This window comes from Callithrix jacchus, chromosome 21 (genome assembly GCF_049354715.1).
Source record: "Callithrix jacchus isolate 240 chromosome 21, calJac240_pri, whole genome shotgun sequence".
Taxonomy (NCBI): domain Eukaryota; kingdom Metazoa; phylum Chordata; class Mammalia; order Primates; family Cebidae; genus Callithrix; species Callithrix jacchus.
The window spans coordinates 50,353,010-50,379,903 of record NC_133522.1 but is presented as its reverse complement, the minus strand read 5'-3'; the positions used below and the strand labels follow the sequence as shown (position 1 = coordinate 50,379,903).

The following is a 26,894-nucleotide window of genomic DNA, read 5'->3' as shown; positions in this document are numbered from 1 at the left end:
TGCGAGCAAAGGGAGGTGCCCTATACCTTGAAAGAAACAGATCTCATGAGAATTCCATCATGAGACTGACCAGGGGGATGGTGCTAAACCATGAGAAACCAACTCATGATTCCCTCACCTCCTGGCAGGCCCCTCCTTCAATATGTGGGAATTACAATTCCACATGAGATTTGGGTGGGGACTCCCCTCCCCCACTCCCCTCCCCTCCCTTTCACTCTCTTTTTTCTTTCCTTTCTCCTTACCTCCCTCCCTCCCTCCCTTCCCCTTCCTTTCTCTCTTCCTCTCTCCCTTCCTTTCTCCCTCGACAGTCTTCCTCTGTTGCCCAGGCTGGAATGCAGCGTGGTATGATCCAGGCTCGCTGCAACCTCCACCTCCTGGGCTCAAGCACTCCTTCAATCTCAGCCTCCTGGGTAGCTGGCACTATAGGTGCACACCACCACATCCAGCCAAGTTTAAAACTTTTTTGTAGACATAGGGCCTCACTATGTTGCCAATGCTGGTGTAGAACCCCTAGGTTCAAGCAGTCCTCCCACTTCCGCCTCACAAAGTGCTGGGATTTCAGGGGCGTGCCATCTCGCCCAGTCTAAGCTGGCTTCTCATCACTGAAGTCTCAGTGCTCCGCATGGGTGAGCCATGCTTGTGTCTTCAAGGAAGGGGGTGTGGTTTTTCTCATTGAGCATTTTGGAGCAGGCATTCCCTGGGTCAGGGTTCAAGCAATGCTGTTTTAGGTACGTCATACCTGTCACTTAATTTATAGGACAGTCCTACCAGGCACATTTTACAGGTGTGGAAATTAAACCTTGGAGAATTTAAGAGACTTGTCCAGGGTCACACAGGGGGCCGCCGTCTAGAGGAGGGAACTCTGAGCTTCCCCACTGCGCTCAGCATGTCTTTGTGAAGTTTTGTAGGTGAACAGTGTTTCCACCGGCTCACCCTTATTTATCTTAGAGACTATTACTAGTGTTACTGAATCCCATGTAACATAAAGAGAATTTCCTGGAAGGATTCGAGGCGACATAATTAAGATTCTTTCAATTAGGAGATTTACAAGAGGTGCAGGGTTTCATGTTTTATCAGGTAAAAGTCAGCAGGGGGCTTGGGCTCAGAGGCCAGTAGTCCTGTGGGGACGTGGCGGAAGTCCAGAGATGCCCTCTGGGCTTGTCCCTTCACGAGCGCCACCTACCTGTCCTTTGGCGGGAATCGCCAACCCCCCAGGGGTGTGGGCCCAGAGGCCACTGTGGCCCGCAGCTGGCCTGGGCGGGGCCGGCCCAGGACAAAGTTCTCAACAATTGGGAAACAAAAGAGGAAGAGTCCATTTATCCATTTACACAACAACCAGGCCTTTCATTCCTTTGGGGAACCAGGTCCTCCATCAGCAGGTTAGGGCTGAATGGAGGGTTTCCAGCTGCTGAGCCCTGGTGGGGTGGGGGGTCCACTCAGGAAGCCTCTGTTCCTGCGCCGTGTGCCTCCCAGAGCTGGCATGGGGTCCTGGGGGGTGAAGGAGGTGCACCCCAGCCCGGGGCTCACTTGGTGATGGAAGAGGAGTCACATATCATGGGAGACTATCAAGCTCCCTTCATAAGATCCCAGCTACCTCCAGCCTCATACATACAACTATGAATTAATATTAACTATGAATGATTTATCCATGAGGGAGGGAGAGAGAAGGCTCTCCAAACAGCGGCGGGACTGGTGTGGAATGAGCCTTCTGTGCCGGGAGCAATCCGTCTCTCCCAGTTTCTCTCTTTTTCCCTCTCTCCCGAGGTCTTTCCCCACCCTTTGTCTGTCTCTTTGACTCCTTTCTCCTCCCCTCCCTTGGTCTCTGCCTCTGTGTCTCTCAGCGAGTCCTAATGACAGGGTTTGTGCTCTTGGAAAACTCCTTGTGTCTAAGGCCACCCTGCAGAGGTCCCGGAGTGGGGCTTCCTTCTGAAACCAGCAGGATTGTGCCATTTGGTGGCCTGTGAACCAGGGAGAGCAGTCAGCCTCTGACCAGCTTGCCCGGGCCTCCACTCGCATCACAGAAACCCGGCACAGAAGCCCAGCACCAGCTGAGTTGGAGATTTCTGCAGGAATGCTGTGTTCAGTGGTGTTTGCAGAGAGTGGCAAGGCAGGGACTTCTGTAAAACATGGACACAGGGAAGGCAGCACTACACACTGGGGTCTACTGGGGGGAATAGGGGAGGGACGGTGGCGGGGAGCTGGGGAGGGATAGCCTGGGGAGAAATGCCAAATGTGGGTGAAGGGGAGGAAGGCAGCAAAACACACTGCCATGTGTGTACCTATGCAACTATCTTGCATGTTCTGCACATGTACCCCAAAACCTAAAATGCAATAAAAAAAAAAGAGCACTCACTCCTATTTAAAGCTGCTTCCCCTCCGGTGGCATTTCATGCCCACCTGTTGCAGTGTCTCGAGGTCAGACATGAGGGTCCTTGGCTCTGCTTGAGTGACCCCGGCCACACCCCTTCCCAAGGGACGCTCGCCCACTCCTTCTCCTTAGCTGTTCCCTTTAAGGACCGACTTCCCTCCAGAGGGAAATTCCTGAAACCCAGCAGTTGACAAACCCACACACCCTCGGGAGGGCTGGGCACCAGATAAAAAGCCCTCCGAGGTAGCCCAGCCCCTCCTGGGGACGGCTGCTGCTGCCAGGGGACCCAGAAGAGCCCCAGACCTGCCGCCTAGACTCCCAGCAGAGCCTGGGACCTGCCTCCAGGACCAGTCCCCCACCAGAAGAGCCCAGGACCTGCCACCTGGATCCCCCAAATCCCGCAGAGCACAGGACCTACCTCTGAGATCCCCGCCCCCCAGCAGAGCCCAGACCTGCCTCTAGGACCCTCCAGCAGTGTGGGGACCTGCTGCCCGGACCCCAGCCTGAGTGCCCCACCCTGCCCACTCCCGGCCTGCCACAGTCACCTGTGCCCCTGGTCCTAAAAGGCGGTGAGCCCGGGGGACCTGCACCTGAGGGAAGCGGGTCTTCTGTTTCTCTGGCTTGTTCTCAGCTCTCCGCAGCACCGTCTATTTCTGTCTTTCCTTCTGGAAAGTGTGCTTTGCAAGTGACTAATTGCAGGCTGTGCCGAGATTGTTATCACCTGTCACCTGCACGCAGGACCCAAGCCCATCGGGGAAATTAAGAGATAAACCTGCGGCTGCAGCCCGACCTGGCAGGCCACCTGCCTCCCGCAGGCAGCAACCAGAAGCTTCCCCACCAAGACTGCCAGGGCCACCTCTGGCCCCGCTGGGGGCCACTGGCATGTGGCCGTCGAAGTGACCCCCGGGGGCCCCACGGCCACCCCTGGAAAGACTGACGCAGGCGTTTGAGGAGCAGCCGCCTCCCTGCAGGCTGAGCGGAGCCCTGGATGGAGCTTGGCACCCAAGCCCCTCATGTCTGCCCTGTGGAGGCTGTGTTTTGTGCTGCCCCTGGCAGTCCCCTGCCACAACGCGCAGCGCTGGGAGCCCTGCACAGGTAAGGCGGGGTGTGGGGACTTGGGTGGGTGGGGGAGGGTCTCGCAGGGGAGCTAGAAGGGGTGTCGAGTCGCAAACGCCACTTTCTAACACTGATGGAAGCCGAGGCGCCGGTGCCCGCGGATGATTTGGCAGGGCTGGCAGGTAGCACCCTGGGGAGACGGGCAGAGGCGGGAGGGGCACAGGTGGGGAAGATGAAAGCGCAGGGCAGGCGGCGGCAACAGAGACGCGGCTCTTCAGAACGAGAGCAGGGTGGGGACGAGCTTCAGGAGCAGAGCGGCAGCCACCGGGGCCTCCACAAGTGCTTACCTGCTGGGTCTCCTGGGAGGGCCTGACACCTGCTTTGGGAATGAAGAATGAAGTCGCAGCAGCCCGCAGGCCGCTGCGCAGGAGCCGTTCCCTGTGGGGACGCCCCTTGCCACACTCGGCAAAGCGAAGGTCCTGCCCTTCCCCATAGGACCAAGAAATCAGAGACGCAGGCACAGCCCCAAGCACACCACCCTCCGGAGAGCAGGGCTCAGTTCTTCAGGGCGTAACTTCCGTCTGAGGGGAGAGCCAGGGGCTGGCTCGCCGGCCGGCCTGGCAGGGCCCGGAGGTTTCCTTCCCACCTTTCAGAAAGGCCATCTGGCTTGCTAATGGCCGTGGCACACTAATGGTTTTCTAGAGTTTCTACTGAGGGATTTTACTTTTCAACCAACACTTAAGAAACAGTGTAACAGGCGAACTTGACCTGGTCACTAGAAAGCCGGTTACAGGACAGTGAATTGCTGACTTGAGCACTGAGGCTGACAGCGCGGCTGTCAGGGAGGCCAGGAGAGGCCAGGAGAGGCCAGGGAGGCCAGGAGAGGCCAGGAGAGGTCAGGAGAGGCCAGGAGAGGCCAGGGAGGCCAGGAGAGGCCAGGAGAGGCCAGGAGAGGCCAGGAGAGGCCAGGAGAGGCCAGGGAGGCCAGGAGAGGCCAGGAGAGGCCAGGGAGGCCAGGAGAGGCCAGGGAGGCCAGGAGAGGTCAGGGAGACCAGGAGAGGCCAGGGAGGCCAGGAGAGGCCAGGGAGGCCAGGAGAGGCCAGGGAGGCCAGGAGAGGCCAGGAGAGGCTTGGGCTTCTGGTTGTTTTCGAATCGGCATCCTTGGTTCCCTGGGATAGATGAAGTCCATCCCTGGCACCAGGCCACAGCTCTCTGCTCGATGACACTCAGATGCGATGACATGACCCGGTATGACCACGGTCACTGGAATATGGAAGGCACTGACCCGTGTGAGGGGTGGGGGTGGGGGTGGGGGTCATAAACGTGTCCGGCCACCCAGGGCCGGCCGGCTGTGATTCCAGGACAGCCCTCGGGCTGCGCATTGGGAGGCAGGCTGGTCCCCCGTGCTGGAGCCGCTGCCCTGGGTGTCCGGGCAGGACGGAGGCCCCTGCTTGCTCCCCGGGCTCCAGCACAGCTGCACCTGCCCGCAGGGACTGCCTTGGAACCGGGTGATTCTGCAAACAAAGCCAGCGCCAAGTCAGCTTGTCGCAAAATCCCCTGGCTTCACGCGACCGAGGCACTGCCAGCCCTTCTCCCTTCCCTGCTGGGGACCCCGGGGCGAGCGACGACTCAGCACAGCCTGGAGTGGGGAGGGGGGGAATGAGTCACAGACATGTATTTTCATGTTCCCTTTAGCTCGGGGAACAGAATCAACCTGCATAATAATAACACAGGTTATTTATAAAGCCCGCCCCCTGTCCCCCGAAGCTACGTTCCAAATAGTTAAAAGATGACCCAGTTGTAAATACCGAGAACCAGGGAGGAAAGATAAAAGTCACGTAAATACAGTTGAGCTGAGTTTGGAGCAGTCCCGGGAGACCTGCCCGAGGCAGCCAGGGGTTCAGATGACCTTGGGGAAGTCGCTTGTTCCATTCAGTCCTGGGAGGCGCAGACGCTTGCGCGGCCGGGGGTGTGCGATTCCGCCTTCCCGCGGGCCCCGCCGGCTGGGGCCGTGCGCAGTGTGCACGAGGGCACCGCGCGTGGCAGCGCGTCTCCACTCCTCATCCTGCCCCCCGAGTCTGTGCCCACGGTGTGGAGCCGCGGTTGGTCGTCGGCCCGTAGGTCCCGGGCGGTCTGAGGCTGGGGTCGGGTCTGCCGCGGGGCCCAGGCCCCTTCTCTGGCGGTGCCGCCAGGGAACCTGCTTCGGTGTCCCGGCTCGTTCCGTCCTCTCTCACTTTGCCTGGTCCGGCAATTTCTAGCACTTCGTTTGCTAATCGAGTGACTGCCAGGCTGTGGGGAAGCTGCGGGCTGGGATTTTTGGGCGCCCCAGCCCGGTGGGCAGCAGTGGAGGACCGGCCTGTGTTTTTACACCTCGCCGTAGGAAGCCTCAGCGCGAAGGGCGATTGCGGGGCCCTTTACTCCCGGAAGGAGCCTGTGGTCGGAGCTGGTGCTGCGGAGCCCGGGAGAGTGGGCTGCGTTCTGGGCTGGGCCCCGTCCCCTGGAGCAGCCCATGTCACCTCCACGTGGACAGGAGGTCAAGGCGGGAGATTCCGTGGGAGCCCTCTGAGGACAGCTGGAGCCAGTGGGCAGGGTCACTGGCGGGTGGGCTTTGGGGACTGGGAAGTGGGGGCTGCAGGATGCGAGGGCGACAGCGTCTTTCCATTGCCTCTCTCTGTCCTCAGTGTCACCCCAGGAACAGTCAGTGGTGGGGACCCCTCACACGGGAACCTGCTGAGCGAGGCCTCAGCCCCCCACCTAGCCGGCATTCCTCAATCACTCCCCTCCCCAATACGTTCCCCCAGGATCCACCCAGGAAGGGCCGTGCTCCCGCCCGGGATGCGGCAGCCACAGGCCAGGGACCCTGCCCGCACAGAGCTGGCAACTCGGCCGAACGGCAGCTGCGTCCAGGTCCAGAGCCAGTGCCGTGAGATCCCGTGGGCTGTGCCCGCTCTGCTGGCAGGAGGTGTCCAGGAGGGGCTCCGGGAGCAGCATCGAGCAGGGGACTGCAGTGTGGAAGGCTGTCGGCAGGTGGAGGGACCCCAGCGGGGGCCGAGGGAGGAGTGGGGTGGTCAGGTCTCTGGGCTGCGGACTGGCGGGGTGCCTCCCAGGAGCCGGAGAAGGCACTGAGAAATGACGGCCAGCTTCGCATCTTAAAAGATCACTGCGGCGCGGGGGCTGGAGGCCTTTGCAGTGAGGGATTAGGAGAGGTTTTCCAGCCCAGCCCTCGCACTGCACTGGGGCTTCCTGGAGTTCCGCCCTCAACCTCTGTCCTCTGGACTTCAGTGCCTAAAGGAGTGTGAGCGCTGGGGAGTCCTGGTCCCTGGCGAGGTCTCCTAGGCCACTCCTGGAAGGCTCTGTGCCGGCGACACCTTCTCTTGGCTGCCTGTGCTTGACCAAAGCCCTTCAGTGGCCTGCAGTTCGGAAGCGTGCCCATTCCTGACCAGGCAGCACAGTCCTCTGTCCAGGGGGCCCAGCTCCCCACTCAGAGCCAGAGCCTGCAGTCCCCGAGGCTGGGGACACTGGAGGGATCTGAGACCAGCCTCGCCTGAGCTCCAGCCTGTTTTGCACAATACATGAAGGCACGGGTTACCCCAGCTCACACCTGCACTCCTGCTCTGTCCCCTCCCCTCTCTCCCCTCCCCTTTCTCCCCTCCCCTCTCCCCTCCCTTCTCTCCCCTCCCCTCTCCCCTCTCCTCCCCCTCCTCCACTCCCCTCCTCTCCCCCACTCCTTTCTCCCCTCCTCCCTCTCTCCTCCCCTGTCTCTCAAATCTCTATGGCCTCGTGCTGGGTGTGGGGGGGTGGTGGTCGGGGGGCACAGGCTAGGCAGCCAGGAGGGATGTGCGTGACCCCCCCAGGGCTCTGAGGGACCCACTGGGGACGGACTGTCCAGTCTGCGGCGATGGGCCTAGGGCTCGTGGCATTATTTTTCTATCATGTTTGTTTATTTCATTTACGTTCTGGAATGAATGACCCCCCACCTGTAGAGGATCAGAGGCTCAGCTGTGTCACCTGTCACCTATGTCTCTCGGAGAACAAATCTCAGAGTTAAGGACCCCCTCATTCCCTGCTCCAGCCGGGGGTCACTTTGGGACCCCTGAAGTTCAAATTGTCAGTGGCCATGCCTTTCCTTTTATAAAATTCTAAACTGTAAGGCCAGGGCATTCCCCCCCACCTTCCCCACCCCCAGATCTTCAGGAAACAAAGAATGTTTGTCTTTGGGGCTGAGCCCCTTAGCTCTGTTGGACACTACGGTTCCGCTGGAGACAAGCCAAGGTGCTCCAGCCTCCCTGTTTCCAGGATAAGGAGCTGCCTACGCAGAGCCCTGCAGGGTCTGCACTAGGTTCCCAGCTGAACGCCCCTCCTCTGCCCCTCCCTGCACCCTGCAGCTACTCGGCCTCCGACTCCACCTCCACCTCCACCACTACCCCCCCATCCTCCCCACCCTGCGTCCTCTGCCCACCCCGGTTCCTCTCACCACCCCTGTCTTCCTGGTGGAGACCTTGGTGTTGGGGTGGGGGCAGAGGTGGAGCTGTAGGAGTGGGGCAGACAGGTGCGGTCCTGGCTGTCACTCCCGTGCTAACCCCAAATCCACATCCACTGGACTTCGCCGCCCTGATCACCTGTGCTGGGGCTAGGGGTGCTCGCCCAGCCCCACCCAACTGATAAACGGAGGCGAACCCGTGGGATCCTTCACTGGTGCCCACGACCCCCAACTGATGCCCACACCAATTCCATTGGGAAAGACGGGCGGGGGCGGACGCGAAATCGTTGCTTTCAGCCTGCCTTTGTCCTATTGGGGAGTAGTTGGGGGTGGGGGACCCCATCTCTCGATGGCTCACTTTTATCCTCCCCACCAAGGTGGGGATTGGGGGAGGCTTTGGCCCTGGGTGGGGTCTGTGACAAATTTAGTCCCATGGGCACCACTGTCAGGGGCTCTGGGGCGTGGAAGAGCAACAGAAGAGAAACTCACCAGGCGTTGGGGCGACCAGGCTCGGTTCAACCTGGGGAGCCTGTCCCTGTCCCCTGCCCCAGCAGCTGGGAAGGATGGGGTGGTGGGGTACCCCTGAGACCCAGAGCTGCTCGACCCACACCCCCGCCCTGGCACCTTCGACTTGGCTGCCTCCTCTGGGAAGTGGGTGAAGCGCAGCCCTGTGAAACGACTGTGTGGGAAGCGCTTAGTGTGTGCTGGGCGGGGGTCGGAGCCGGGGACTCGGGGAGGGTGTTTCTGCACGGCTGGAGACAGCATGTGTGCACTTGGGTGTGTGGGTGGGTGTGCGCTTGGGTGTGTGTGTGGGGGGGTGTGCGCGTGGGTGTGTGTGTGTGGGGGTGTGCGTGTGGGTGTGTGGGCGGGTGTGCGTGTGGGTGTGTGGGCGTGTGTGCGCTTGGGTGTGTGTGTGGGGGTGTGCGCGTGGGTGTGTGGGCGGGTGTGCGCTTGGGTGTGTGTGTGTGGGTGTGCGCGTGGGTGTGGGCGGGTGTGCGCTTGGGTGTGTGTGTGTGGGGGTGTGCGCGTGGGTGTGTGGGCGGGTGTGCGCTTGGGTGTGTGTGGGGGGGTGTGCGCGTGGGTGTGTGGGCGGGTGTGCGCTTGGGTGTGTGTGTGGGGGTGTGCGCGTGGGTGTGTGGGCGTGTGTGCGCTTGGGTGTGTGTGTTTGGGGGTGTGCGTGTGGGTGTGTGGGCGGGTGTACACATATCTGTGCAGGAAAACCCGTGACGCAGCCGCCTTTCTTTAGTTTTGCTGGTGCGTGTTTTCTGAGGTTTCTGATGGCAGCCTGGTGTCCAGCAGGAGAAGTCTCTCAGCTCTACCTGGCCCAGGCAGTGGGTGGGCCCTGGGAAGTGCCTGGGGAGACCTGTGCTCATACGGGGCCTCGATCTGCAGCTGGGGTTTGGGGGCTGAGCTTGGGGCACCAGGGAAGGGTCACTAGTCGTTGGGGACAGGCCATCGCCGGCCATGGGGAACAGGTCAGTGCATTTGGGTGGGGTCGGCATCCAGGACTCCTTTTTAGTTGAACTGTGCTCCGGAGATGGCTGAGCTCCATCCAGTGTCCGTGGGTGGCGTGCGGGGGCCGTGAGGTGACTCAAGTGACAGACACTGCGTCTTTTTCCTGAAAACATCTTTCCAGTGACAGTGGAGGCTGTGTGGACAGCACTTGCTATGGTCACCCACCAGGGCTCCCCTTCTGGTCCCCATGGCAGATTTTTGGAAATTTTGTGTGTGTCCATCCTGGAGAGACCCCTGCTCCTCTTGCTGATCCAAGCCTTAGTGGAAAGGCCCTTCTGCCACTGTCCCACTGTCCCCAGCTTTGAGCCTTCTGGGTAACCAGCTCCACGTAGCTGTGGAATTCAGATGTGCTCTCGCTCCTGTGTTAAGAAACGTGTTCTGAGAAGGGCCGTGGGCTTTACCTGCCAGGTGGGGCCACCCCCACCGTTTGAGTTCCCTGGGCTGTGGGCTTTACCTGCCAGGTGGGGGCCACCCCCACCGTTTGAGTTCCCTGGGGGTGGGGGTGGACTTGGCTAGAGGAAGGCCGAGGATGTCACAGGAAAGGACAAGTCTGGACTGACAGGCTGGGAAGTGGGGAACTGCCTTCTCTCCCCTCTCCCGTGTTCCATAGTAGGGCCCCTGGAGAGTGGTGTGGGAGGTCCCAGCTGCCTCCCACCCCCAGGGGCCAGGAAGAGGATGGTAGGACCCATTCTGTCTGAATACATTTACACCAATCCTGTTCTAATTGTGGGAGGGCTCTCCTCTCACCTGAGAGTCTCTGGGGACCCCCTTTTTCGGGGAAAGTGGGACTGGAAAAGCCGAGGGCATCTGTGCCAGGCTCTCCGGGGAGACTGAGGCCAGGTGATCTTAGTCCTCTGCTGGGGGTCCTGGGAACATCTTGCTGGATTTTAGGGCCTCCTGGGATTACAGCCCTGGGCACCCCACTCAGTCCCACCCTGTTCCAGCTCCGCTGCAGCTGGGGGGTTCAGGAGCTGGGCAGGGGCACTGGCGTTGGTGTGGAGGCAACAGCAGGCGAGGAGGCAGCTCTGGCGGGGAGTGAGGCTGGGTGTGGGACTCTTGGGGCTCCTAGAAACATTGGTCCCAAGGGAAACCCCCGAAGAGGGGCCAGCTTGGGCTCCAGACCCCATAGTGTGGGGTCCCCAGGTCACGGACCCTTTGGCCTCTTTCCCTCTGACCTCTGCCGCACCGACTGGACCTGGGGCCCCAGAAGAGCTGTTGCTGTTGCCTTCCCAAGCACCGCAGGTGGGCTTGGATGTTTAAATAAAATGCCAGGGCTGCAGGGGAGAGGGAGGCCCCACCCTACCCTGCCCAGGAGCTGGTAGACCACAGCGACACTCTGCCTGCTGCGGGCCCTGTCCCTGGGTTCCTTAAACTCACCAGGGACAGGGAGACGTCAGACACCCAGACCTTCCTGCCAAGGAGCCCTCTGGCCAGATATGCCATCAGAGACATCACCACCTGAATCCTGGACTCACAGCAGGGACACCCAGAGCTGCCCAGAGTTACAGATCCTGGAGGCCTGGGCTGCCAGGACAGGAGCCTTGGAACTCAGAGCCTGGAAATGCTCCCAAGACGTGGCTCATCTCCAGGGTTGCTGAAGCCAGGGCTGTGTCAGCATAGAGGGCCTGAGAAAGAATGGCATAGAACACTAGGCCAGGAGAGGGGCAGGCAGAAGCAAGGAAGACCAGTGTATTTGTTGTGTGAGGCGTGCAGAGGGCAAGGGGGCTGATGGCTTGGAGGAGAAGGGCAGGGGGACAGGGCCAGGGACCTCTTGTGGCTGTGGTGAAATGCCAGGGGATACCCAGGGCCCCTCAATAATAGGAGAGGGCCATCTCATGGTTGCCTGGCCCAGACTTGGAGGTGCTTGTGGGTGTGAGGTCAGCCAGCCTGCGCACTGTAGTATGTACTAGTGCAGTGAGTACCAGTGTGTGTGTGCCGAGAGGTCAGCAGCGGGGGAGCTGGGGAACCTGAGCCTGGCTGGTGCGTGGGGATGTGCCTGTCAGCAGCTGGGCTTCTGGCCTGAGCAGAGGGCTCAGCAGGTGGGACGGGAGCACATGGGGCAGCAGAGGAAGGACATGCAGGAGGCTGGGTGGCAGCAGCTGGGCTGGCAGGAGGGGACAGGCATGCAGCAGGAGGGGACAGGCACGCAGCAGGCAGGCCTGCACACAGGGTGGCAGAGCAGGGACACGAAGGAGGAGGGTCTGCAGCAGGAGGTGGTGCAGCAAGCCGGCTGGCAGCTAGACTGCTGGCAGCATGAAGAAGAATCCCCATAGCAGACAAGCATACAGCACACAGGCTTGCAGCAGACGGGCACACAGCACACAGGCTTGCAGCAGATGGGCCCACAGCAGGCCTGCTGGCAGGGGGAGGAGGTACAGCAAGCCGGCTGGCAGCTAGACTGCTGGCAGCATGAGGGCGTGCAGGAGCTGGTGCAGGCTGATTGGCAGGGACTGGACTCACAGGCCGCCTGGCAGCAGGGACTGGGCACACAGCTCACTGGGGTGCAGACCTGGGTCAGACAGGGGGCCGGGGCAGAGCAGCTGGGGGCACAGCAGGGGGGCTCACAGCAGCTCTCTGGGCAGTCTTCCACCTGCCAGGATTCGGAGCAAGTGCTAGAGCAGATGGACATGGTGGACGTGACCATGTTGGGGGTTGAGCTGGGGGAGACCGGAATGAGTGAGTGGGTGAGTGGGTGAGGGAGTGTGAGGGAGTGGGTGGGTGAGGGAGTGGGTGAAGGAGTGGGTGAGTAGGTGAGGTAGTGGGTAAGTGGGTGAGGGAGTAAGTGGATGAGTGGGTGAGGGAGTGAGTGAGGGAGTGGGTAGGTGGGTGAGTGGGTGAGGGAGTGAGTGAGGGAGTGAGTGAGGGAGTGGGCAGGTGGGTGAGTGAGTGAGGGAGTGAGTGAGGGAGTGGGCAGGTGGGTGAGTGGGTGAGGGAGTGAGTGAGGGAGTGGGCAGGTGGGTGAGTGGGTGTGGGAGTGGGCAGGTGGGTGAGTGGGTGAGGGAGTGAGTGAGGGAGTGGGCAGGTGGGTGAGTGGGTGTGGGAGTGGGCAGGTGGGTGAGTGGGTGAGGGAGTGAGTGAGGGAGTGGGCAGGTGGGTGAGTGGGTGAGGGAGTGGGCAGGTGGGTGAGTGAGTGAGGGAGTGAGTGAGAGAGTGGGCAGGTGGGTGAGTGGGTGTGGGAGTGGGTGGGTGAGTAAGTAGGTGGGTGAGTAGGTGGGTGAGTGGGTGTGGAAGTGGCTGAGGGAGTGGGTAGGTGGGTGAGTGGGTGGGTGAGTGGGTGAGGGAGTGAGTGAGTGAGGGAGTGAGTAGGTGGGTGAGTGGGTGTGGAAGTGGCTGAGGGAGTGGGCAGGTGGGTGAGTGGGTGTGGGAGTGGGTGGGTGAGTGGGCAGGTGGGTGAGTGGGTGTGGGAGTGGGTGGGTGAGTGGGCAGGTGGGTGAGTGGGTGGGTGAGTGGGTGAGGGAGTGAGTGAGGGAGTGAGCAGGTGGGTGAGTGGGTGTGGAAGTGGCTGAGGGAGTGGGCAGGTGGGTGAGTGGGTGTGGGAGTGAGTGAGGGAGTGGGCAGGTGGGTGAGTGGGTGTGGGAGTGAGTGAGGGAGTGGGCAGGTGGGTGAGTGGGTGTGGGAGTGAGTGAGGGAGTGGGCAGGTGGGTGAGTGGGTGTGGGAGTGGGTGGGTGAGTGGGCAGGTGGGTGAGTGGGTGGGTGAGTGGGTGAGGGAGTGGGCAGGTGGGTGAGTGGGTGTGGGAGTGAGTGAGGGAGTGGGCAGGTAGGTGAGTGGGTGTGGAAGTGGCTGAGGGAGTGGGCAGGTGGGTGAGTGGGTGTGGGAGTGGGTGGGTGAGTGGGCAGGTGGGTGAGCGGGTGGGTGAGTGGGCGGCACTGAGGGCGGTGAGCGTCTGTATCTGTGTTGTCCCAGCAGGAGGCTTCTCCGTGTTTCTCTTTCCTCGTGTTTGGAGTTGGTTCTTGGGAGCCCTCACCAGGGCTGGTTTATTTTCCGGGGAGAGGCCACCCCCTCGTAGACGCCTTGGCTGTGTTGGGTCTGGGCTGGCAAGTCCTGACTGGGCCTACTTACTGGGTGGGTGAGGATCACACTCGGGGGTTTGGACCCTTGGGTGCCGGGCTCTCATTCTGGGAGACCCAGTGACGGGGTGACTTGGACTCTGAGCTCGTGGAGTGGCCGATGTGTGAGCCCTGCTCTGGGCCGTAGTCCCCTTCCATTTGTGTTTGTTGCCATGTCTCCACTGGTAAAGAGGGTGGTGATTCCAGGGCCGTCTCGACCCGTGACTGTGACCCACTGTTCCTGCTTAGGCTGCGCCCGCTGTCTGTGTGCTTCCCGGGGCACCAGCAGTCCATGCGTTTTTCTTGCTGAGACATGTGGGCTCCAGGTTGCCGGGTTGTTTGTGGGCGGGGACCAGGGGGGTCGGCGTCCGGCTGAGCAGTGGCCACATCACTGAGTGGTGAGTCCCTTCTGCCACGCCTGCTCATGGCGCCGTGGTGCTGGCCCAGCAGGGGCTCAGCGAGGGGTGTGTGGCTGTGCTGCATGTCACAAGCTGGGGGCTCTAGAGGCCCCATGGGCTTGGCTTTTGCCTCTGTTGCCCACCATGGAAGTGGTTGGTGCTGCGTCTGGACTTTCTTCTGCTGCCCTCATGCGAGGACACAGACCCTCATGCCCAGGGCACCTTTCCTGGCGGCCAAGATGCAGCAACTGTCCATGGACCCTTGGACAACCCCTGTGCTGCTCGCTGGTGGTCAGGAGACAGTGGCTGATGCTGTGTCAGAAATGAAGGCCACGGTGTCCCCTCTCAGGGAGGCAGTGGGTGGGCACCGCTGCATTCAGGCTGTCCGGGCCCTGGGCTGGCAGGACAGAGGCAGCCACTCCTGCGCAGGTGCGGGGTGAGGAGGTACCTGTGGGGCACGCAGGGGCAGCTGGAGCACCACGGCCATCAGAGGGTGGGAGCCCGAGGCAGGGAGGCCCTACAAGGGCCTGGGAGTCATCAGGTGAGGCTGGCAGGTCCGGAAGGCCACGAGCACCTTCGTCTGCCAGGGACTGAAGGGGGCTAGACCTGACCCCTTAGAAGACTGGGGCTCCATTTCACAATTTCCGTTTCATTATTGCTGTTATCTCAATGAAGTTTTAAACCAGAACACCTGGAAATTGTGCAAGTTTTGCTGATTCCACGAAGCTTCACACACATTTGCAGACTTTCCCGTGGCTGTTAGGATAGTTCTGCACAACCTTGATGGTTTAAAACCAGAAATGTATTGTTATTCCAGGTGCCTGGGCAGAGAGCTGTGCTCCCGGAGCTCAGGGAGGAGCTTTGTTCGTTTCCCGCTTTTGTTCTGGGGGTGGATGGCGGCCTCTGCCTGCCTCGCTTTCGTCTCTGCCCCTGTGCTCACATGGACACCGCCTCTCCCGGGTGAAGTTTCTCTGCCTCCCTCTATAAGAATGCATGTGATGGCTTTTAGGCTCTCCTGGCTAAGCCAGGGTCATCTCGCATCTCAGGGCTCTGAACTTCGCTCAGAGATGGAAGACAGAGAGAGTGGATCTCACAGAAGGAAAGCAGGGCAGGAGGTGCTGGCGGCTGGAAGGACGGGGCAGGGAGGACAGGAGGGGCATGTCGAAGGACACAGAACCACAGCTGGTCAGGAGGGGCAAGGTCTAGTGTTGTACAGCAGGCGGCCCCAACCCTGGTACTGGGGACCAGTATGGCCCGTGGCCTGTTAGGAGTTGTGTGGCCGCAGTACAGGAGGGGGTGGCAGGTGAGCGAGCGTGACCGTCTCAGCTCCGCCTCCTGCCAGGTGAGCGGCAGCGCAGGATTCTCAGAGGAGCGCAAACCCCGCTGTGAACTGCGCTTGTCAGGGATCTAGGTTTCGCACTCCTCGTGGGAATCTAATGCCTGATGATCTGTCCCTGTCTCCATCACCCCCTGGTGGGACCGTCTAGTTTCAGGACAAGAAGCTCAGGACTCCTGTCGATCTGACAGGATCATGAGTCGTGTAATTGTTTGATTATATATTACAATATAATAACAGAAGCAAAGTGGACAGTGAAAGTGACACTGGCATCATCCCAAACCATCCCCTCCCAGTCGCTGGAAGGAGCGCATCAAGCGTTCCCCACAGACAGAAGGAGATCACGGGAGCCCTGGACGCCCGGCCCGACCGCCGGCGCTGTCTGTGGAAGCATCCATCGCTGGGAACTCCATGGAGATGTACAGTTATGATTCGTCAATTTAAAACATTTTAAGGATCTTAATCAGCATTCTGTAATTAATCTGCAAAGTGCCTTTTCTCCCTGTAAGGCCAGATTGACAGGTTCCAGGGGTTCGGGTGGGGACATCTTCTGGGGAGCGCCATTTGCCACCGTGGCTCCTTTCCCCGTGTTCTGCCCGGGTCATTTGGTTTCTGCCTTTGTCCACCCCTCACCTCCAGCTTGGCTTGCACGACCTTGGAAGATCACCCCGTGGGCTGCAGTCTCCCCTTTTCAAGATGGGGTCACGGTCCACCCGTCCCACAAGGCCATGTGAGGATTATGTGGTTCAAAACAGGTCACGAAGGCTTTCCGAAGGTCGGCCACTGTTTTTATCGGCCACGAGGCAGTATCGAGCTTGACAGTGTCGCTGGAATTTCCTCTCAGGCCTGGAAAGCCTGGGGTGCCTTGAGATGGAGGGCTCGCTGCTGCCGTGGGTTTGAGCAGACACTCTGAGAGCTGAGGCTTCAGGGCCCCCCAGTTCCTTAACTGTAAAGGTCACTGCCCGGCCCCAAGGCAGGTTCAAACCACCGACCTCACAGATATCGTGACGTTCCAACCAAAGAGAATTCCTCATGCGGCAGCCCGGGCTTCCAGGGCCCGCTCACCATGTGCTGCTTGGTTGGCAAGCGGTGCTCGGGGAGGACTCTGCTCCCGGGGCCCTTCTTACTTGGACTGGACTCCCCTCTCCAGCCCTTAAACACTGAGGGACCGTGGCGGGTGGGGGCGGCAGAGGAGGGGCCCTGGCAAGGGCAGCAGAACCGCTCTCCCTGCCAAGCACATGTGGTATCAGCACGGCATAGGCCTCTCTGCCGGCCGGCCCTTGGCTTCCCCCTCGTCCCGCTGTCTAGCTGTCACGGTGGTGGAAACCTGGCCTGGAAGGCACAGTGTCTCCTGAAGTTACCAAGTTCTTCCTGTCTTTCTCCAAAGTCAGCATCTTCCACTAGACAAGAGCGTGCTTCCTCCCAAAACTAAATTCTGTAGAAGAATCTGTTGTCATGGGAGCTCTGGAAGCACCGGGCGTCTCCTGGGAGGCTCTGACCTGTGGACAGGGCTGTTGGCCCTGCTGGCCCAGAGTGGTTCAGCAAATCAGGGGCCAGAGTCACCCTGAACTAAAGAAATGGTGCTGGGGAGAGGCAGGGCAGAGCCCACAGATGCCTGGCAGCTCAGTGAAGGTGGCAGGGCCCCGGGCAGTGCAGGGGATGAGGTGGAGTCCAGCTGCCCCCGCCAGTCAGGGGAGAGGGCAGTCAGGAGGAAGATGGGAGCTCAGCTTCAGATGTGCCAGGCGTGGCTTCCCTTCTATCTGGGACACCCCTGGAGGCCGGGAGCCCAGGGCAGGCACCGGGGTGGAGGCCTGGAGGCTGGGGACAGGGAGAGACCACACATAGAGAAAAGGCAGAGGAATGGGAGCAGGAGCTGAGACAGATGCGCCCCAGGAGCCCAGGGAGACAGGCACAGCAGGGGCCAGCCAGCAGAGGGAGGACAGAGGGACAGTGTCCTCAGCACCACAGTTCTTGGCCAACTGCAGGAGGAGGGAGGGGAAGAACGGTGTGCCGGAGGAGCCGGGGGTGAGATGGGGTCTCGAGGAGCCACTTCCTCTGGGAGGTGCGAGGCAATACTGAGTCAGAGGCTGCGATTTCAGTTACACCTGTTCCCCCACCCACCTTTTTTTTTTTTTTTTTTTTTTTTTTTTTTTTTTTTTTTTTTTTTTTTGAGACAGGGCCTTACTCACCCAGGCTACAGTGCTGTGGCTCAATCACAGCTCACTGCAGCCTTGATCTCCCAGGCTGAAGTGATCCTCCCACCTCGGCTTCAGACGGGATTGCAGCAGGTGGGCACACTGAGTAGGTGGGACTACAGGTGCATGCCATCATGCCCAGCTACATGAGTTTTATTTTAATTAATTTGTAATTAATTTTTTGAGATAGGGTCTCACTCTGTCGCCCGGGCTGGAGTGCAGTGGTACAGTCTCGGCTCACTGCAGCCTCCACCTCCCAGCTAAAGCGATTCTCTGACCTCGGCCTGCTCAGTAGCAGGGACCACAGGCACATGCCATGATGCCCAGCTAATTTTTGTATTTTTAGAGACAGGGTCTCACTATGTCGTCCAGGCTGGTCTCAAACTCCTGGGCTCAAGCGATCTTCCCATCTTGGCCTCCGAAAGTGCTGGGACTACAGGCATGAGCCACACGCCTGGTCTTTTTATTTGTAATGGAGACAGTTTTACTCTGTTGCCCAGGCTGAAGTTTCATCTATTTTCTGTTAGAAAAGACATCAGGATATTCATGGTCAGGGCAGCAGGCTTCAGACACAGGAGGTGTGGGAGCAGTGGAAGGAAGCTGGGGAGGCGGGAGAGGCTCGGGCGGCTGAGCCTGGGTGCTTGCCCCTCCGCCTCTGAATCTCCCTGAGGACTGAGGGGCTGGGCTGCTGGTGGAGCGAACCATCATCTCTGTCTGGGGCCTGGACTCTGTATCCAGCCAGCCCCCACTCGGCAGGGAGGGCAGCCCCTCAGGGAAAGGTGGGGTAGGTGCGGGGGCTGTGCCTGTGACTGCCCCTGCTGCCACCCCAACACTCGCCCACCAGGACTTGCCTGCTGGGCTGGGGTGGGGACTGCCATGCTGTTGACCCTCCCTGGGACCGGCGCATTCCTGTAGGGATGGCACCAGTGCCAGGCTAGTGTGTGTCTGGCCTGGAGTAGGGCTGGGTGCGAGGGCCCCAGGAGGCTGCGCCTGAGTCCTGGCCTCCAGTCTGGCTGGCCAGCAGTTCAGCCAGAAAAGGCCCAAAGGAGAGAGTGAAGCGCGGCCGGGCTACGTGGAGGGTGTTTATTAGGGTCTCCAAGCAGGGTCCTCGCATGGCCAAAGAGGCGCAGCAGCTTCCAAGTAGGCGAGATCACAGGGCCTGGAATGTGGGACCTGGTTCAGGAAGAGCAGGGGGGGGCAGTGGGTGGAGGCGGGGCCACCTGGAGTTTAGCGGGAGCCCCCAGGGCTTAGGGGAGGAGAGGCTGTGCACACATCTCCAAGGAAGAGACAGACACCAGGGCAGCCCAGGGGCCAGTAGTGGGAGAGGTGAGGGACTCGGTGCCCAGTGAGCCGAGGGACATGCCCGGCAGCAGCTGGGCTTCTGGGCTGAGCAGAGGCCTCAGCAGGCTGGGCGGGAGCATGCGGGGCGGCAGAGGAGGGACACGCAGGAGGCTGGGCGGCAGTAGCTGGGCTGGCAGGAGGCGGGGGCACAGCCGGAGGGGACGGGCACGCAGCAGGCAGGCCTGCACACGGGGCGGCAGAGCAGGGACACAGAGGAGGAGGGTCTGCAGCAGGAGGTGGTGCAGCAAGCTGGCTGGCAGCTAGACTGCTGGCAGCACAGAGAGGAAGCCCCATAGCAGACTGGCACAGAGCAGACGGGCTTGCAGCAGATGGGCACACAGCAGGCCTGCTGGCAGGCGGAGGAGGTACAACAAGCTGGCTGGCAGCTAGACTGCTGGCAGCACGTAGAATCCTCAGAGCAGGTGGGCACACGGCAGACGGGCACACAGCAGACAGACTTGCAGCAGACGGGCACACAGCAGGCCTGCTGGCAGGCGGAGGAGGTACAACAAGCTGGCTGGCAGCTAGACTGCTGGCAGCACGTAGAATCCTCAGAGCAGGTGGGCACACGGCAGACGGGCACACAGCAGACAGACTTGCAGCAGACGGGCACGCAGCAGGCCTGCTGGCAGGGGGAGGAGGTGCAGCAAGCAGGCTGGCAGCTAGACTGCTGGCAGCATGTAGAATCCTCAGAGCAGGTGGGCACACGGCAGACGGGCACACAGCAGACAGACTTGCAGCAGACGGGCACGCAGCAGGCCTGCTGGCAGGGGGAGGAGGTGCAGCAAGCCGGCTGGCAGCTCGACTGCTGGCAGCACGAGGGCGTGCAGGAGCTGGTGCAGCCTGATTGGCAGGGGCTGGGCTCACAGGCTGCCTGGCAGCAGGGGCTGGACACACAGCTCACTGGGGTGCAGACCAGGGTCAGGCAGGGGGCCGGGGTGCAGCAGCTGGGGGCGCAGCAGGGGGGCTCACAGCAGCTCTCTGGGCAGTCGTCCACCTGCCAGGATTCAGAGCAAGAGTCACAGGAGCCGGGCAGGCAGACGCGGCTGCCGTAGCTCAGGTTGCTGGAGCAGACGGACATGGTGGACGCGGCCATGCTGGGGTTGAGCTGGGGCAGATGGGAGGGAGGCAGCAGTGGGTGTCTGGGTGCTGGCTGGAAGGAGGGAGGGAGGGAGTGAGGAGTCTGGGTGCTGGGAGCTTATATAGCTCTCAAGGGCGTGTGTGTTGTCCCAGCACAAGCCCCCAGGCGTTTTCCTTGTTGGCGTTTGGGGCGGTGTCCTGGGCTCCAGGGAGACTCGCAGTTCCGCTCATGTGGCTCCCAGGTGTCAGCACTGAGTGGGCCTGTGGGACGGTGCAGCGAGCTGGACGGAGGGCTGCAGCCCAGCCTCTGCATGGAGCACGAGGGTCAGCGGCCCCTGGCTGCTCCTCTGCGATGGTCTGTTGGGGCTGCTTGCTATTATTTCCCCTAATTTCTGGACACTCAGTTGAGTCAAGGATGTTTTTCTTCTTGCTTTGTGTTCTCTTTATTTTGAGTCCATAGACCAGCGAATGGCTTGGGATCTGGATTTATCTTTTTTGCCAAACAGTCATGTGAGAGGCCTTGCTGTGTGTCAGGAAGTACCTGGGCCAGTTTGTGAATGTGACCTCACTAACCCATACACCAACCTTGTAAAGCAGCCGCCCTCATTCCCACTCTGCAGATGGAGAACCTGCAGCACAATGAAGAATTCGTGCGAAAGCCTCACCGGAGGCCTGGCAGGCCCGTGTTCTGCATTCTTCACCACAGGCCTCTGCTGCCTCAGACAGCAAGGGACGTAGAAAGTCAGAATGAGAAACCCAGATTCTGTGAGGGGGCAGGCAGAGCACAGTGTGGGACTGATGCGAAAATATCTGGTGGGTGCCCGGAGGGGTGGGCTCCTTCCATCTAAAGAGAGGATTTGGGTTTATTTATGAGCGGGAGTGTGAAGAAACACTATTGTGCAGGGAAGCTTGTGTGGTGTGAATATCCCACTGTGGTGAGGTGAAGCCCTGGTGTGTGGTGTGTGCCATGTCCATGGTGTGAATATCCCACTGTGGTGAGGTGAAGCCCTGGTGTGTGGTGTGTGCCATGTCCATGGTGTGAATATCCCACTGTGGTGAGGTGAAGGCCCTGGTGTGAATATCCCACTGTGGTGAGGTGAAGCCCTGGTGTGTGGTGTGTGCCATGTCCATGGTGTGAATATCCCACTGTGGTGAGGTGAAGGCCCTGGTGTGAATATCCCACTGTGGTGAGGTGAAGGCCCTGGTGTGAATATCCCACTGTGGTGAGGTGAAGCCCTGGTGTGTGGTGTGTGCCATGTCCATGGTATTAATATCCCACTGTGGTGAGGTGAAGCCCTGGTGTGTGGTGTGTGCCATGTCCATGGTATGAATATCCAACTGTGGTGAGGTGAAGCCCTGGTGTGTGGTGTGTGCCATGTCCATGGTGTGAATATCCCACTGTGGTGAGGTGAAGCCCTGGTGTGTGGTGTGTGCCATGTCCATGGTGTGAATATCCCACTGTGGTGACGTGAAGCCCTGGTGTGTGGTGTGTGCCATGTCCATGGTGTGAATATCCCACTGTGGTGAGGTGAAGCCCTGGTGTGTGTTGTGTGCCATGTCCATGATGTGAATATCCCACTGTGGTGAGGTGAAGCCCTGGTGTGTGGTGTGTGCCATGTCCATGGTATGAATATCCCACTGTGGTGAGGTGAAGCCCTAGTGTGTGGTGTGTGCCATGTCCATGGTGTGAATATCCCACTGTGGTGACGTGAAGCCCTCGTGTGTGGTGTGTGCCATGTCCATGGTATGAATATCCCACTGTGGTGAGGTGAAGCCCTAGTGTGTGGTGTGTGCCATGTCCATGGTGTGAATATCCCACTGTGGTGAGGTGAAGCCCTGGTGTGTGGTGTGTGCCATGTCCATGGTGTGAATATCCCACTGTGGTGAGGTGAAGCCCTGGTGTGTGGTGTGTGCCATGTCCATGGTGTGAATATCCCACTGTGGTGAGGTGAAGCCCTGGTGTGTGGTGTGTGCCATGTCCGTGGTGTGAATATCCCACTGTGGTGAGGTGAAGCCCTGGTGTGTGGTGTGTGCCATGTCCAAGGTGTGAATATCCCACTGTGGTGAGGTGAAGCCCTGGTGTGTGGTGTGTGCCATGTCCATGGTGTGAATATCCCACTGTGGTGAGGTGAAGCCCTGGTGTGTGGTGTGTGCCATGTCCGTGGTGTGAATATCCCACTGTGGTGAGGTGAAGGCCCTGGTGTGAATATCCCACTGTGGTGAGGTGAAGGCCCTGGTGTGAATATCCCACTGTGGTGAGGTGAAGGCCCTGGTGTGAATATCCCACTGTGGTGAGGTGAAGGCCCTGGTGTGAATAACCCACTGTGGTGAGGTGAAGCCCTGGTGTGTGGTGTGTGCCATGTCCAAGATGTGAATATCCCACTGTGGTGAGGTGAAGCCCTGGTGTGTGGTGTGTGCCATGTCCATGGTGTGAATATCCCACTGTGGTGAGGTGAAGCCCTGGTGTGTGGTGTGTGCCATGTCCATGGTGTGAATATCCCACTGTGGTGAGGTGAAGGCCCTGGTGTGAATATCCCACTGTGGTGAGGTGAAGCCCTGGTGTGTGGTGTGTGCCATGTCCATGGTGTGAATATCCCACTGTGGTGAGGTGAAGGCCCTGGTGTGAATATCCCACTGTGGTGAGGTGAAGCCCTGGTGTGTGGTGTGTGCCATGTCCGTGGTGTGAATATCCCACTGTGGTGAGGTGAAGGCCCTGGTGTGAATATCCCACTGTGGTGAGGTGAAGGCCCTGGTGTGAATATCCCACTGTGGTGAGGTGAAGGCCCTGGTGTGAATATCCCACTGTGGTGAGGTGAAGGCCCTGGTGTGAATATCCCACTGTGGTGAGGTGAAGGCCCTGGTGTGAATATCCCACTGTGGTGAGGTGAAGCCCTGGTGTGTGGTGTGTGCCATGTCCAAGGTGTGAATATCCCACTGTGGTGAGGTGAAGCCCTGGTGTGTGGTGTGTGCCATGTCCATGGTGTGAATATCCCACTGTGGTGAGGTGAAGCCCTGGTGTGTGGTGTGTGCCATGTCCGTGGTATGAATATCCCACTGTGGTGAGGTGAAGGCCCTGGTGTGAATATCCCACTGTGGTGAGGTGAAGGCCCTGGTGTGAATATCCCACTGTGGTGAGGTGAAGGCCCTGGTGTGTGGTGTGTGCCATGTCCGTGGTGTGAATATCCCACTGTGGTGAGGTGAAGCCCTGGTGTGTGGTGTGTGCCATGTCCGTGGTGTGAATATCCCACTGTGGTGAGGTGAAGCCCTGGTGTGTGGTGTGTGCCATGTCCGTGGTGTGAATATCCCACTGTGGTGAGGTGAAGCCCTGGTGTGTGGTGTGTGCCATGTCCGTGGTGTGAATATCCCACTGTGGTGAGGTGAAGGCCCTGGTGTGAATGTCCCACTGTGGTGAGGTGAAGGCCCTGGTGTGAATATCCCACTGTGGTGAGGTGAAGGCCCTGGTGTGAATATCCCACTGTGGTGAGGTGAAGGCCCTGGTGTGAATATCCCACTGTGGTGAGGTGAAGGCCCTGGTGTGAATATCCCACTGTGGTGAGGTGAAGGCCCTGGTGTGAATATCCCACTGTGGTGAGATGAAGCCCTGGTGTGTGGTGTGTGCCATGTCCAAGGTGTGAATATCCCACTGTGGTGAGGTGAAGCCCTGGTGTGTGGTGTGTGCCATGTCCATGGTGTGAATATCCCACTGTGGTGAGGTGAAGCCCTGGTGTGTGGTGTGTGCCATGTCCGTGGTATGAATATCCCACTGTGGTGAGGTGAAGGCCCTGGTGTGAATATCCCACTGTGGTGAGGTGAAGCCCTGGTGTGTGGTGTGTGCCATGTCCATGGTGTGAATATCCCACTGTGGTGAGGTGAAGGCCCTGGTGTGAATATCCCACTGTGGTGAGGTGAAGCCCTGGTGTGTGGTGTGTGCCATGTCCGTGGTATGAATATCCCACTGTGGTGAGGTGAAGGCCCTGGTGTGAATATCCCACTGTGGTGAGGTGAAGCCCTGGTGTGTGGTGTGTGCCATGTCCATGGTGTGAATATCCCACTGTGGTGAGGTGAAGGCCCTGGTGTGAATATCCCACTGTGGTGAGGTGAAGCCCTGGTGTGTGGTGTGTGCCATGTCCAAGGTGTGAATATCCCACTGTGGTGAGGTGAAGCCCTGGTGTGTGTTGTGTGCCATGTCCATGGTGTGAATATCCCACTGTGGTGAGGTGAAGGCCCTGGTGTGAATATCCCACTGTGGTGAGGTGAAGCCCTGGTGTGTGGTGTGTGCCATGTCCATGGTGTGAATATCCCACTGTGGTGAGGTGAAGGCCCTGGTGTGAATATCCCACTGTGGTGAGGTGAAGCCCTGGTGTGTGGTGTGTGCCATGTCCGTGGTGTGAATATCCCACTGTGGTGAGGTGAAGCCCTGGTGTGTGGTGTGTGCCATGTCCATGGTGTGAATATCCCACTGTGGTGAGGTGAAGGCCCTGGTGTGAATATCCCACTGTGGTGAGGTGAAGCCCTGGTGTGTGGTGTGTGCCATGTCCGTGGTGTGAATATCCCACTGTGGTGAGGTGAAGCCCTGGTGTGTGGTGTGTGCCATGTCCATGGTGTGAATATCCCACTGTGGTGAGGTGAAGGCCCTGGTGTGAATATCCCACTGTGGTGAGGTGAAGCCCTGGTGTGTGGTGTGTGCCATGTCCGTGGTGTGAATATCCCACTGTGGTGAGGTGAAGCCCTGCTGTGTGGTGTGTGCCATGTCCGTGGTGTGAATATCCCACTGTGGTGAGGTGAAGCCCTGGTGTGTGGTGTGTGCCATGTCCGTGGTGTGAATATCCCACTGTGGTGAGGTGAAGCCCTGGTGTGAATATCCCACTGTTGTGAGGTGAAGCCCTGGTGTGTGGTGTGTGCCATGTCCGTGGTGTGAATATCCCACTGTGGTGAGGTGAAGCTCTGGTGTGTGGTGTGTGCCATGTCCGTGGTGTGAATATCCCACTGTGGTGAGGTGAAGCCCTGGTGTGAATATCCCACTGTGGTGAGGTGAAGCCCTGGTGTGTGGTGTGTGCCATGTCCGTGGTGTGAATATCCCACTGTGGTGAGGTGAAGCCCTGGTGTGTGGTGTCATCCATGGTGTAAATATTCATATCATGGCTCATTTCAAACTATGAGCAGTTGAACAGCCTGCTTGAGAACATTGTGAATACTTGACAGTTGTTTCTTTTAAGCTAAATAAACTGGCCTATCATAAGGGACCAGGGCCTTGGAAGAAAAATGGACTTTGGAAAAGGATCTTGGGATCCAAGGTCATTGCAACCCTGAGGAAGCCTGAGCCAGGTTGGGTCACGGCCAGGGACAGACCCCAAGGGAGGGAGGACCAGCTGGTGCCTTTGACCTGGGTCCTGTATTTATTTCCTGCTTTGTATCATGACCTGACCCCCCACCTTTCAGTAGAAGGTCTGAGAAGAGGTGCTTTGGAGACTGACACCCAGGGACCTGTTTTGCTCAAAGGCAGAGTCTGTGGTAGCACTTGCAGACCCGAGAGGCAGCATGGCATTCATTCCAGCAGAAGCAAAGATGCCGGGACAGAACTAGGAGAATGTGAATGCCCCAAAGCCACCGGAGTTGGGGTGGGGTCAGGGGAGCCTAGATGGGCTCCCCACAGTTTGGAGGGTACCATCTCTTGCTATTTTATTTGGATCATAAAGAGTGACCTCAGAAGGCCAGAGGATCTGGAGACATCTGGGTTAAACACCTCTGAGGTCAAGTGTCTGCATCAAGTACCCCTCCCCTAGCCAGCAGCAGAGGCCTGCAGGGTTGGGGGGGCAACGTGCAGCCTCCCTTGGGGCAAGGCCAGGTGTGACCCTCCAGGCTTTGTGTACTATCCTTATGCTAGTACCACATTGTTTTGATTACTGTGGCTTTGTAGTAGGTTTTAAAATTGGGAAGTGTGAATCTATTCATCCATTCATCTGTTGGTAGCTACTTGGGTTATTCATACCTTTTGGCTATTATGAATAATGCTGCAAAGAATGTTGACATACAAAGATCTGTTTGAGCCTTTCTCTTTTTATTTATTTACTTATTTTTAGTTCTTTTGGGTACTCCTTATTTCCTAGGAGTGGAATTGCTGAGTCCTATGGTAATTCTATGTTTAACTTTTGAGGAACCACCAAAATGTTTCCATAGTAGTTGCATTATTCTATATTCCCACTGGTAATGTATGAGAATTCCAGTTTCTCCACATCTTTGCCAACACTTGTTATTTTCCTTTCTTCTAAATTACAGCCATCCTGGTAGATGTGAAGTGGCATCTCGTTGTTGTTTTGATTTCCATTTTCTGAACAACTAATATTGTGGAGCATCTTTTCATGTACTTGTTGGCCATTTGCATATACCTTCGTTGGAGAGATGTCTACTCAGTCCTTTGCCTAATTTTTAGTTGGGTGCTTTGTCTTTTTATTGTTGAGTCACACTCAGATATATGATTGGTAAATATTTTCTCTCATTCTGTAGATTGTCTTTTCGCTTTCTTGGTGTTCTCTGATTCAAAAAAGTTTTAAATTTTGACAAAGTCCAATTTATTTTTTCTTTTTTTGCTGGGCCTTCTTGTGTGAACCCAGTGAAAGTCTTAAAGCATTTCTCCATTCTTTTCTTCCAAGATTTTTATGGTTTCAGCTAGTATATTTAGGACATTGATCCATTTTGGGTTGATTTTTGCATATGATATTAGATGGGGTCCAACTTCGCTCTTCTGCATCTGGAAATATAGTTCTTCTAACATCATTTCTTGAAGACATCATTCTTTTCTCATTGAATTATCTTGATACTCTTGTTCAAAATCAATTGACCATAAATGTATGGATTTATTTATGAACTTTTACTTTTATTCTATTGGTCCATATGTCTGTTCTTAGGCCAGTACCACACCATTTTGATTACTGTAGCTTTGTAGTATGTTTTGAAATTAGGAAGTGTGAATCCTCCAACTTTGTCCTTCTTTTTCAAGAATGTTTTGACTGTTCTGAGCCCTATAATCCATATGTGCTTGAAGATCAGCTTTTTCATTTCTGGAAAAAAGAAAAGACT

At 58.3% G+C, this 26,894-nt stretch overlaps 3 protein-coding genes across 5 annotated transcripts in view; 1 reads left to right on the top strand and 2 right to left on the bottom strand.

Annotated features, from left to right (window-relative positions):
- The first annotated feature begins 3,323 nt into the window (after nt 1-3,323).
- TSPEAR (thrombospondin type laminin G domain and EAR repeats) overlaps nt 3,324-26,894 on the top strand; it is a 218,745-nt gene continuing 195,174 nt past the window's right edge. For all 3 annotated transcript variants that reach the window (XM_078358758.1, XM_017967093.5, XM_078358757.1), the window contains exon 1: nt 3,324-3,463. In XM_078358758.1, the coding sequence (XP_078214884.1) occupies nt 3,382-3,463 (82 nt within the window). In that variant the 5' untranslated portion in view covers nt 3,324-3,381. The remainder of the gene's footprint in view (nt 3,464-26,894) is intronic.
- On the bottom strand, nt 11,436-12,063 carry LOC108589372 (uncharacterized). The gene has a single exon (XM_017967091.3). It carries the CDS (start codon nt 12,061-12,063, stop codon nt 11,452-11,454), a length of 612 nt encoding a protein of 203 aa, XP_017822580.2. The 3' UTR covers nt 11,436-11,451.
- Nucleotides 18,086-19,913, bottom strand: LOC100401967 (uncharacterized). The gene has a single exon (XM_035282842.3). It carries the CDS (start codon nt 19,831-19,833, stop codon nt 18,796-18,798), a length of 1,038 nt encoding a protein of 345 aa, XP_035138733.3. The 5' UTR covers nt 19,834-19,913; the 3' UTR covers nt 18,086-18,795.